Source organism: Falco rusticolus, unplaced genomic scaffold (genome assembly GCF_015220075.1).
Source record: "Falco rusticolus isolate bFalRus1 unplaced genomic scaffold, bFalRus1.pri scaffold_50_arrow_ctg1, whole genome shotgun sequence".
Lineage (NCBI taxonomy): Eukaryota > Metazoa > Chordata > Aves > Falconiformes > Falconidae > Falco > Falco rusticolus.
This window is the reverse complement of record NW_023618231.1, coordinates 69,422-82,106: the sequence shown is the minus strand read 5'-3', so window position 1 is coordinate 82,106 and position 12,685 is coordinate 69,422. Positions and strand designations below refer to the sequence as shown.

The following is a 12,685-nucleotide window of genomic DNA, read 5'->3' as shown; positions in this document are numbered from 1 at the left end:
GTGACTACTTAGAAATAGGCTCTCCAGAAAACCCCAGATCCAGTTATGGAGATTTTTTTGGACTCTCTTAATCCCTTCCACTTTCCGAAGTCAGATAATAGTCAAAGACCTGGAGGGTAACTTTGTGGAAGTGTTATTACCAAAGATAATTCTTTGTATGCTTCTGAATGTTTCAGAGCTAATGAGAGACTAGCAGAAGCCAACGCTGAGCTCCTTCAGGAGTGCCATAGAAGCAAACCTTTAATTGCAAGCAGCGCTGTCAGTGGTCCAGTTCTGTATTCAGCTGAACTGGGACATATTAGCAACAATCCGGCACTGAATAGAAGTCTAAATCTAGGAGGAAGCTTCCTAACCCCGACCGGGAATACGTTACCATCAAGAAACAGAGTTGAAGCCTATGTGGCTAAGGTAAGCGTTTTTAAATACTGTTCTCAACTAGTGTTGAAGAGTATCTGTAAGCAAGGTTGTGCTTTTCAGTCTAAAGTTAGAATCCATTTCTAGTTCCAAACCATATGCTCTAATATGCCAAACCAAATTGCTCATCAAAACAGTACACAACTAGGTGGTAGAAACGAAGACTTTTGGTCATCAGGGTTATACAAATTTCCAGAAGTGCTCAAAGACCAAAAAATACTGAGATCTAAATGATGGACTGCGTAACAACATTCTTTTGCAAGAGAAACTGTGATAAAGAATACTGTGGCATAGGAAGCTGCCAAATAAGCTCTTCAGTAAAATTTAGTGCCGATGCCCCATCCCTGGCAGTGCTCAAGGCCAGGCTGGGTGGCGCTTGGAGCAACCCGGTCTAGTGGAAGGTGTCCCTGCCCATGGCAGGGGGGCTGGAACTGGATGATCTTTAAGGTCCCTTCCAACCCAAGCCATTCTGTGGATGACCTTTTTTAAAACAGCTAACTTCATGATGAGTGCAAAATCCCATCAGACATCTTTGTTTGAGACACCTTTTCCTTCTTCCCTGATCTTCATTTTAGCAGTTTCTTCACCGGAACTTGTTTTAGTGCAATACCAACAAAGGGATGCTTCAAAAGTAGGATGGCATGAACAGGACACGTAACTTCTCACTGGAGTGCGGGACGTATGCTGTGCATAGGAGGCATTTGTTTTTGGGGGTCCTGCTATGTGGTGTTATATGTAACTGCTCCTCAGGAAGTCTACAGAGCTTTCTGATTTTGTACAAAAGCTGCAACCTCTGCGTACCTCTGGTCAAAGTATGCCCTGTAATTAGCAGTCAGCATGATAGCACATCCCTCACAGAATGGTAAACGTGATATCATGAGAGTTGGAAACCAGATGTCAGTCGTTGTAATCAGTTTCCCACCTAGCATAGGACTGAGGCATGGGCAAGCTTGCCTGTTCAGTCAGTGTCTGTCCCTCGCATATTCTGTTGTTGAATGGATGTGAGAAGCATTCGCTCACTTTTAAGTCTGTCTCGGTTCGCTGGTCCCACCTACACTGGAAAGAATCCATTTAAATAGCGTGTCTGCATACTGTGCCTGGTTTAAGAAAAAGAAAAAACCAAACCAAACAACAAAACAAAAATGGACAAAGCGGTGTGTAGGTAGTGCGTAGCAGCGGCAGTTAGAGATGAACTTTTCTGTATCGTTGCGAATGTGGTTTTTGTGTCAGAGGGGTGGACATAACGCTGCATAAAGAACATGGGAGGCAATTAGTACTGTACCATCTGCAGGGATTATTCTGCACGCAAGCAGCAGAAAGGAGGCAAAATTCAGGGATCCACTGCAAAACTGAAGTAAGGAGAAAGCCAGGACAAGGGAACAAGAGGGACAGGGAGCAGGGAGCAAGTGAGGGCAGGGGAAAATGAGAGAGAGATGGGAGCGAGATGTTACAAGAAGAAAAAGGCAAAGGAGGAAACCATCCCACTTCTAGGAAAAAAGCTGTCCTAGTTTAAAAGAAAAGGGTTTAACAGTTGTGGTTTCTTTTTTTGAAGAAGAAACAGGAAAAAAAGAATAACCTCCCTGTTACTAAATCCAGCTGCACATCTCTTTATGATATTTCTTCCTGTAATCACCAGTTAGGGAACAACTGAGACTAATTGTAGTGGCGCTGCTTGTAGCCTCAAGTCACCTGACGTTCAGTGTATTCAGGGAAGTCTTAAAACCTGATCTTCTCTGGAGTCCTTCAGAAGAAAGGAACTGAGTTCTCAGAGGTGCAGTAGTTGCTGGAGGGCGTGCATCTAAGTGAGTATTTCGCTTAGAACTGCGGGCTTAATTTTTCTCAGTCGGGTGCAGTATGTCACGTGCATAGCATGCATCTGAGAAAAGAGGATTGAATTGGAACGTAAGACTTTGAAGTCAGGAAGTAACAAAAGGGGAAAAACTGCATGTATCCCTCTGCATACAATAATGGGTGGCAAATCTCAATCAGTTTCCAAATGCAAAATCACCAGATGCACAGTCTGTGCAGTCATTTCCACAGGGGTCCCGTGCCATTCAGGAGGCAAGTTGGAGCATGAGGGAAGAAATCAGAGATTATAGTGTTAGTCTACTTTGAAATGCTTTGCTGGTTGTGCTGCCTAGTATTCTGTCTGTTCACCAGACTGTTTCAAAGCAGAAGAATTTCTCTAGACTCCAAGCCTTTTCTTCACTTCACTGTTTACTTCAGTTATGCCTCAGCTTTGTTTTCCCACTAACCTGGTTCCCTTCTACAGAATTTGCCTTGCCTTTAAATTCAGGATGCGCAGTGCTGCCTTGGCTGGAGATGACAAATGCTTCTGCCACTGAAGCTCTAGATGACAGGGAGTTAAGAAGCTGAAATTGCAGTGTGCCTCAGGCAGTCCTTTTGCACCGCTTTTTTTAGTCAAAGCTCTCTGCAGATTTGGTGTTCCTTGTAGTAGCTTCCTCAAGGTGAGAAGGGCTATTGGAAGTAGGGAACATGCCAGCCATTCTGAAGAGGAAGATGTTTGTGTACATTTCGTTTGTGCAGAAGCTTTGAAATAGCTTCAGGGGCAAAGAGGTGAAAATAGTTCACACTGCTATTATTCAGAATGATGGTGTTCATTGGTCCTGCAGCTGCTGGAAGAAACACTGGTAAATGATGCTGACAAGAGGAAGGAGTGCTCCACTAGCAAGTGGACACAGTTTCTTCTTTAGACTTAACTAAGGAATTTGGTGTTCAAAGGCTTGAAAGATTGCACCGTTTTCCTAAACATGAGGCATGACTATCAGTGATTACACATAGAGCCGTACATGTTGAAGATGGTCATGTCGCAAGTTCAGCAAAAACCGAGCATGTTATTCTTAAAAAAGCATAAAGAAATGTGTTCCATTACAGTATAGCCCCTTCCCCTTTATCAAATATATACGCGACAGAAAAGAATCACCTTGAAGTGCAAAAGGATCTTTAAAAATACCAAAAAGTTCATATTGGCACAAGCTTATTAACCAGCAGAATCCCAATCCCATGCAAATGTCTTCAGGTTTTTTTGGTGGTTTTTATTTTTATTAGAGCTTCAGTGATGTGGAATAAATTACAAGTACTTGACAAATTCTGTGCATGTCATTAGACAGTGACCGTAGCAACTAGCAATTCAGTATTTCAGACCTGCTCCCTTAGTCCTAAGGCAAGGAATGTCTCCTGCAAGTGCTGCAAGGAGGTTTTGGGACTGGAGTCCTGTTGTTAGGTTTAACAAATGTCAAGCTTAAATCCTAAGAGCTGTGCCAAAGGCTGGTGAAAATGAACATGGGTGTCTTGACAGACAAGAGCAGTGAACTCTGCAACCAGGGTGAATCAGTGGGTAAATGAAACCAGTTTAATGTGGGAAGGGAAATGTCTGCTTCCTACTTCATCTTTCAATTTCTGTTCCGTTTCTGATTTGGCTTTCTGCACTCTTGTAGCAGTCTTTGTTGTTAGCTTTTTTACTTTCTTCATTTACATGTAGGCCACGTTCTTGTTTCTCGCTGAAGACCTGTGAACTTAAGGCCATTTTTCTTTCTTCTTCAGCTCCTTCATCAAAAACCTGCCCGTCTCTCTCTTCTCTGCAGCCAGATACATGGCAGGGTTTGCAGCCAGCATTGTTTAATATTGGGTGGTATTTTTTTATACTGGAAATGTTGTCTATTTATGCTCTTAGGTTTTGATTAAAACTTACTGATGTATTCACATTTTCCTAACACTGCGCATATTTTGAACTTTAGTTTGTCCAAGGGAAAGAATGACTGCTGCAGGGGACTTCTCTGCTTTATGTGTTTGTAATGCAATGGCTTCTGTGGTAGTTAACCATCTGTGAGATGATAGTCTATGGATTTAATCTGTTACAATGGAACTTCTTTGAGCTCTGGGAGTAGGCTGGTTTACCCTCCTTGCCAGTTCTGGTATTCAAAAAGTTCTTGGTGGTCACAACAGTTGTGTCTGGAGTACCAGTACTGTTCTGAAGTTGAGCATCATCTCACGGAGTCTTACAGGATCCAGCTTACTCTGCGCTAAAGCAGCCTGTGTGGATAAGTAGTAAGTCAACCCCACTTTCTGAAAAAGAACTGTTGAGAAGGTGCCTGCTGCAAATGAACACCTGGTGTGTTACCGCCTGAAGAGGTGTGCAGTGAGGTGAGAAGTACCTGCTCAGGAGGTTTGGGACACTCAGCTGTGATGCCTTTCCCAGGGGTTTGGGGAGAAGGAGAAAAGTGGAGGCAAGTTAAGGTCCTCGGAGGTGTATTTTGCCTGGCTCTTCATTCATTCCCTTGTCAGAAATCAGCGTGTTGGCTTTATTTCCGCCTGTTTCTCTTCCCTCAGACACGGATGAGAATCACAAAGACGTTGATGGAATGAATAAGAGGAAAACAAGATCTTTTTCTTCTCTTGATTGATTCGTACATGTTGCGGAGAGTCCTGTGGACCTTTTAGTCATTGTGAAGACTCCAGAAACGAGGGAAAGTGGTTTCTTCTAACACCTCAACTGCTACTTATTTGCTTGGGATTGGTCCTGGCTTTGGGCCGTATTTTGGTCTAGGCATTAGTTTTCCTGCTTTTCTCTGTTACCTGTGTCTCGTCCGGGATTTTGCTTCTGCTTGTACCTGCTGGAAAACAATTAGAGATTTGGGGGGTCCTTTTCCATTGTTCATGCGGCTCTGTTGGCACAGAGTATTTCAATGAAGTATCACGGAGGGGTGCTTCTCCTGCAGGATCCGGTGAATTTGGTCCCAGCTTTCCCTGTGTTCCTGGAGAGAGAGCCCTTCCCTCCGCTTCGCTGGTTTACAGCCCCGCTCCTTTGACCCTTGCAGTTACTGCCTGTTACTGCTCCTCTTGTGAGGGTAAGCAGAGTGGTTTCCTTCCTGAGGCTCTTGCTCTCTGTGTCCTGTTGAGTACCCTGTGCAGTGTTTCCGTTCTTGTTGTTGTTGTTACGCTGCTAGGTGGGTCTGCTCATTTCATAAAATAAATGGTTCTTCCCCCAGGAATTCAGTACTAAAATCAAGAGAGTCGCAGAAGGAGTGAGGGGAAGGGGCCTCTAGCGATGATCTAGTCCAGCGTCACCCCTGCTCAAAGCAGGGTCAGCCGTAGCAGGTTTCTCACTGTTCTGTCCAGCCAGGTGTTATACATCTCCAAGGATGGACACGCCACAACCTTTTCTGGGCAACTTGTTCCAGTGGCTGTCCATGCTTACAATTTTTTAAGAAATAATAATTATAAAAATCCTTATGTTAAAATTTCCTCTATCTGGATTTGTGCCTATTCTCCTCCCGTTCTTTTGCTTGGCACCGCTGAGAAGAGTCTGGCTCCATCTTCTGTACTCCCCCCACCAGGTACTTATACACATAGATAAGGTCCCCCTGAGCTTTCCTGTTCTCCAGTAAAGAAACAGTTGCAGCTCTCAGCCTCTCCATAGAGCTCACAAGGTCCAAGCCCTGCAGCATCTTCATGGCCATCGTAGCCCTGGAAGCTGTATGGTATCCGTTTGGAAATTCACTCCTGTGTGTCACAAATTTGATGGGAAAAATGTAGGAGTAGCAAGTATCATCAAATGTAAACAACAGCATATAGCGCTTGGACTGTGACTCTTAATTTAAGAGATGTGATTCCTTCTTGTGAAGGCTTCTGAAGGCAGAATCATAAGTGAGAATAACTTAATTGGTAACAATACCCACTTTCTAGGGGAGAAGAGGCGTAAGTGCTCCTTTGCAGTGATCCAGGCTGATTCCAGCTACATAATAAACCCCACAGCACTCGCTGCGTAGAAGCTGTAGCTGCGGTTGTCTGTCTTAGTACACAGTTTGCAAGAAAAAATTGTGTGTGCTTTTATATTTTTATAAATGTGTGTCATGGTATTTGCAATAACAATAAAAGTTTTGGCATCATCTGTAGGAGCTCTTTCAATTTCCCATCTTAAGGTGGAGAAAAGAAGAATATTGGCACACGCTTTTTTCTATACAAATGGTGTATGTCAATCCTGCAGCAGCTGCTGGTGCAGCCCTTCTCTCTGTGAAGTTGCAGAAGCCAGCCTCAACTGGCTGATTTGTCCCTGTGGGTGGCATCTGTACATATCTCGGCGTGTAGCTGACATTCTGTTCGTGTGTTTGATGATAAACTTCAGCCATACCTTCACCGCAATAACTGCGCTAGGCTTTCTTGCTTTCTTCCTGTGTATTTTGTTAAATGCCCAGTAATAATCCAGCTGGCGAGTTACAAATTGTTTTGTTAACGTTGCTGAGCAATGAGGCAGCTGCAGCCCGACTGAGCAAAAGTTTCTCTTCAGTAGAAATCAAACCCCAAACCAAGATGTGTCTATTTGGAATTATATTTTTAGGTTTTCTCTCATTATGTGTGGGTTTTAAGAATGTTTTAGAAGTTTAACGTTAGAAAAACGTAACTGTTAAAATATTAACTATATTTTCTGTATAATTCTAGGTACGGCAGGAACTAGATGAAAGAATCGCTAAAGAACTTAAACAAGGTAATGTGTCACTATGTTAGGGGCATTTTTAAGGAAAAAGAGGAGTGTTCCTAACTCTTGAACATAATGGCTTGAAAGCTGTCAAGTTCCTGTGCTAAGCACAGGGAGGTTTTTCTGCTAGCTTTCCAGTTTAGACTTGAATGTGAAAACTTCCTGCTTACCAAAAGATTGTGTAGAATGTTATGCAGTTGCCTGAAAAAGACAAGTGCAGAGAAAACTAACCCACTTCCTCTACACGGGTGGCACTTGGCTTAAGCTGAAGTCACGTTTTTCTAGAGTGAATCCTTGAGCACAAACATCAAACGTAAAAGAAGCCCTGAGAGAAGACGTTTATAGACTTCAGCCATCACTGCTTCTTCCATGTGCATCAGTTGCATTCCGCACTAAATCATACCGTGCACATTCTCTGCTGTTGGACCTTGATTTTTGCTGTTTCTTATTCATTGCTTGTATTTGTAGCTTAGATGTTGCAGTCTTTTTTGAATAAGCAAGGAAAATAGAATCAGTGATGAAAGATACCCTTTCTTTAGGAAAAAATTATTTAGTAGCACTTAGGCAAACATAAGATGAGTTGAATGCTTTTAACACATAGCATGATGAAGCCAGGTGTCCAAAGAGGAATTCCACCTATTTCAGGGTAGTCGTTCCTCCAGAGTCACTGCTTTGCTTTGCAGTGACTGGTGCTATTTCAAAGCAGGTAGCCCCTGCGAGAATTTCCTTCTGTTCCTGCATGCTTTTGGTAATACAGAGAGTGTTCAGCTGTAGCTTCACAGCTCGTTCCATGTGTCCGAATGGACACAAAGCCGTTGCATTTCATCCGTGTGCATTTTGAACCTGACTGTGCGTCTGCTAGGTGTCATAGAGTGCGCTTGGTTTCAGGACCTTGTCTGAAAAACGTGGCTGGAGAAGAACAGTAAAGGTGGGCTTGCGTCAGTTGAGTATGTGTTTTTGTGGAGGAAAGAGGGTTTTGCCAGGGTGAGTTACAAAGACGCCCCTCAAAGAAAGTGCCAGGCTAGGAGACTTGTCCTGGCCTGACTGCATTGCAAAGGTGTTTGCGTTTTCTCCGGCGGATTCTTTTTAAGTTTGTCACAGAGAAGGCAGAAGCTGGTTTTTAGGAGCAGAGTTCCAATAAATCACTGCTTTGAACATTCAAGGAAAACAGATACTGGAGGTTCGAGAGGTCTGCAGGGGGGCTCAGTTTAGCACTGGTGTAAGCAGGAGTCATTTGTGGATTCCCTGAAGATGTTCAATGTGTAGCCTATAGAATTTCTTTCGCTGGCTTTAGAAATACTGTTGACTGGTAGGCAAATGTGGAAAAAGATTGTTTCTCCCTTTGTGCCTAGCCCTTTGATTGTTACGATCCCTTGGAAGTTTTTAAATCTCTTTCTGGACTGTAGTCTCTCCAGTTATCCATAATGTTTTTATAGTGACTGATTTGGCCCTGTCTAGGGTAAAAGCAACACCGGAATCTTGTTTCTCTTCTCCCTAGCCACTGCTGAACTTGAAGCTGGATCTGCTGGAGCTTCTCCCGTGGTATTTTCTGATGGATCTTCAAAAAGTATCCACGTTGACCAGGATCCCCTTTGCAGGGCAGTACAGGAGTACCGTGATGTTTTAACCAAAAATTACCTGATTTGAACAAAATGCTGGGAAAAAAGCTCCGGAAAGGATTTTGTTTACATAGTGCGTCTATAGTTTCTCATCCCACAGTTCAGATGTGCAAATGTGTTTATTGCAGTCCGAATGTGAATTCTATTAAATGGATGTCAAGCACATTGCACTTGCCTGTTGGCTTATTGATGCATAGGTGTTTTATTTTGCACTCGCCATAAGAAGCACACCTATTTTTGTCTGACTAGCAGAATGACTCACCTTGATTCTTGAGCTTGACAGAATTGTCAAAATGTTTCTTGTTAACGTAGAAGCATTATTTTTTCTCCACTGATGTTCTGTGTTTTAACAAAAGCATTCCCTTTGTTCTGCTTAATCCTTTCACCCTATGTGTTTTTAATGTTTCCAGTGTTACTTTAATGCTTAGGACATCATTTGATGTGATTTGAGCCTGCTGCTTCAGTCCAGATGCCGTGACTGCTTCTGCCGATAAAGTGAAATCTTTACCAGTGGTCATGCTGGAGGACGGGGCACTTCACATTGCTGTCACCTTATGCGCCTTAGGTTTAACATTACTGTGAGTGTGTAGCAGTGCCAAGAGAGTTATGTGGTGGGTTTGGTATGTTTGTTTTGGATCACAGGGCCACGGAACGGGTGAGGTTGGAAGGGACCTCTGGAGGTCATCCGTTCTAGCTCCCCTGCTCAGGGAAGGCCGCCCAGAGCTGGTTGCCCAGGACCATGCTGGCTTTTGAGTATCTCCCAGGATGGAGCCTCCATGGGCAGCCTGTGCCAGTGCCCAGTCACCCTGATCGGAAAGAGGCATTTCCTGACGTTCAGCCCCAACCCTCTGTGTTTCCGTTTGTGCCCGTGGCCCCTCACGGTATTCATCTTGGGGTTTGTGTTAAAGGCCGCTGCAGCTGTAGACATTCCCAGTTACTACATCAGCAGCTGCGCTGTACCTGAAACACTTCATGTGCGGGAAAAATGAATGTTAAAATACTAACTTCCAGTCTCCTCAGTACTTTCCAAACCTTGTATGATAGGGCAGCCAATCTTTTTGTTGCTGCTAGCAGCTGATGATATGGTGGCTGTAGCCCAGATGGTAGCCAGTGTTCTGGGACATTTGTGTCAATAAAAGAAGCAGGTTTACTTATTTCAGGGAGTTACCTGTTACTGAAGATCTGCGTTGTCATTTCCTGTCCACAGAAGTCAGTAGTGATCAGAAGATGATAGAACAAAGTCCCAGTTCTGGGAAAGGAAGAATGGTTGTCCCGAGATCAATTAAGACTGGAAAAAATTGGGGGTTTTACCCACTAATTCAAGGACTTGAGTTAACAGGCAGTGAGGAAAGCAATGAATGTTGCTGTGACGCTGTTCCTTTTTATATGAATACATATTTGTGAAGTTAATATACTGTATTTAATTCAGATATTCTGTTTCAACTTGAAATTTAATAAACTTTGTCATCTAGTATATGTCTTTGTTTTATCGTTCCCCTTCTTGACATCGCTTTCTACCCCTTTCCCTAACCGTACAGCTCTCCAGAGCGCTCTGCTCCTTTCAGCTCTGTTCGCCGCTGCACCTTCAGCCTGTCCTGGAGGCCAGGCAAAAGGCCAGCATGGTGTATGTTGTGGTATTGCTCATGATCAGTTCCCAGACTTTTCCTGTATTTTAGAGCAATCCTCCTTGTGGTTTGGGCAGAAGGTAGCAGGTGGGCTTCTGCTGGCTGGGAAATCCCACAGGTTTTGATCCCATGGGGAGCCAGCCAATTTGTAGCTGCAAAGGGAAAAGGCGTAACAAAATTTCTCCAGCCTGCACCAGAGTGGTCAAAGAGAAGTTCAGCTTTTGCTGCTTTCTAGTGTGTCTCCACAGAGGAAGCAGGGACAGAACATGTTGACGTTCACGTTGTGTTGTCAGTCACTGTGATAAACTCAGACGTGACCTGTGCTCAAGTTTCTTCACCGCTCTCTGCTGCCAGCTCTTAGTGAGAGGGGAGAGCTCTTGGCTGGTGGAGCAGCAGAACAGAAATTCGGTGTTGGCATCTGCCATAACCGGCATTGATAGGCAGTTATGATGAGGCGTGAGGGGGGTACAGAGAAGGCCAGGCAATTCCTGCGCTTGAAAGTCCATCCCCAGTGTCACTGTGGGGACACTCCTGATGAAGCAGGAGAGGGCATGGCACTTAGGGGAGGCTCTGAGGCCTGGAAGACAGGGAATGTCTGTCCCATCTTCAAGAAGGGCAAGCCCGAGGAGCTGGGAACTGCAGCCTCACCGTGCTGCCTGGGAAGGTGGCGGAGCACGTACTCTGGAAGCCGTTTCCAAAGATTGGGGACAAGAAGTTGGTAGGGAGGAGTCAGCATGGGTTTGCACAGGGTGAAATCATGCCGCACTAACCTGGTACCTTTCTAGCGATGTGTGAGTAACTGAGTGGACAGAGGAAGAGCAGTGCGTGCTGCTTACCTTGGCTTTAGCAAGGCTTTCTCTGGCTTGTGCCCTAACAGTCAAGTTCAGGTTCAGGAACTTCCTGATCTCTTTCCAAAGGAGAAAGCAAGCGTGTTTCTTGATTTCTTTGCTCAGGTACATTAGAAACCCTTTGGGGTCAGTAGCTACAAGCAGGTTGCAGATCTTTGCAATCAGTTGTATGGAATAAACAATCCTGTTTCAGAAAATCTTATTATGCCAGTTGCTTTTTCCTCATGAGCAAATGTGTCAGGAGTTTCCCAGGTTTTGCTGTCTTCAAAATACCATGTTGAATTGTGGCTACAAAACATTAGTTTTTCAGTTTCTCATTGGCAGAGTAGTGGTTGAGTAGTGCTGCTGCAGCACTAGTATGTCTTCCCAGCGAGTCCTGACTTCTGAAACATCCAGGCATTTGCTTATAATTCATTGCTGATCGCTGCCACTCTGTTCCGCTGATGCTCTGCAGAGGGAACCTAACTCTGGTATCTATCCTGTAAGCATGCTGACCACCTGTGTCCTGTTTTCATCCTGCCTTTACCTCAGAGGTACCCCTCGCCACACTTCCCTGGATATAGAGATAAAGCACTTGTGACTAAAAACAAAGAAGCTGCACGTTCTGTGTGCCTAGAAAAGCCAGTGGTAAATGCTGCTTTACTGCTGGCTCCCAGCGAGAAGCGGAGGTTACCGGCTGCTGGGCAAACCAGCGTTAACATCGAGCACAGCAGCAAGGGAAAGCCCAGTCCAGTCATTCACTGCAGTGATGACGTGTCTCTTTTCTGGTTGCCAGTGAAAAACCTGCTCTCAAATGTGGGTGGCTGCTCCTTGCTGCTTGTTGGAAACAGCCCCAGCTACCCTGCAAGTGGTGCGGTGTCGTGGTTTAACCCCGGCTGGTAACCCAGTGCCACGCAGCCGCTCGCTCGCTCCCCCCTCAGCCAGAGGGATGGGGAGAGCTGGAAAGGAACGCAAAACTCAAAGGCTGAGGTAAGAACAATTTAGTAATTGAAACAGAATAAAAATGGAAGAATAGCAAGAACAATGACAATAATAGTTATAATGAAAAGGGAGAGGGAAAGGAAGAAAGGAGCACGTGGTGCACAACGCAACTGCTGGCCGCCCACCGGCTGATGCCCAGCCAGTCCCCAGGCAACAAGCCCCCTGCCCAGCCAGCCCCCAGGCACATAGAGAGCAGGCGTGCCGTCCCATGGCACGGAATACCTCTTCGGTTGGTTCGGGTCAGCGGACCTGGCAGTCTCCCCTCCCCAGCCCTTGCGCCCCTCCAGCCTTTTTGCTAACGAGGCCTGAGGAACTGCAGTGCCTCACATCAAAGCCAAAAGACAGCACTGCGCTAGCCCCTAAGAAGATAATTAACGCCATCCCAGCTGAAACCAGGACGTGCTGCTAACACATCTGGCAATACCCGAGCTCACCATGCTGAAGCAGAGCTGTATCCTGTTCTATAAAGCAGGGAACTGATCTTCTGTGCAGGTGTCTATCTTGCATAATTTCTGTCTAAGCGTCTGGACCTAGCGTCTTAGTACTTGCACCACACACTATTGCACACAGCGAGGTGCATGCCCAGGGTGTCTTTTTTTCATTTTGTCTGTCCCATGCAAACAGTGCAGGCAAATCGCATGTGACCAAGGGAATTTCAGTTTGTTCCTGCCTCCCCACTGCCAGTGTTCCTTGCACCCCAGA

At 45.1% G+C, this 12,685-nt stretch overlaps 1 protein-coding gene across 17 annotated transcripts in view; it reads left to right on the top strand.

The window, feature by feature from the left end:
- Nucleotides 1-10,005, top strand: part of ANKRD26 (ankyrin repeat domain 26) — a 52,440-nt gene extending 42,435 nt beyond the window's left edge. For 14 of the 17 annotated variants that reach the window (XM_037374830.1, XM_037374829.1, XM_037374825.1 and 11 more), the window contains 3 exons: nt 177-408; nt 6,874-6,919; nt 8,409-10,005. In XM_037374830.1, coding sequence (XP_037230727.1) covers nt 177-408; nt 6,874-6,919; nt 8,409-8,557 — 427 coding nt within the window. In that variant the 3' untranslated portion in view covers nt 8,558-10,005. Of the gene's footprint in view, nt 1-176; nt 409-5,153; nt 5,283-6,873; nt 6,920-8,408 lie in introns of those variants that run through there. The other 3 variants (XR_005102157.1, XM_037374837.1, XM_037374839.1) reach the window with 3 other exon arrangements.
- Nucleotides 10,006-12,685: the final 2,680 nt, after the last annotated feature.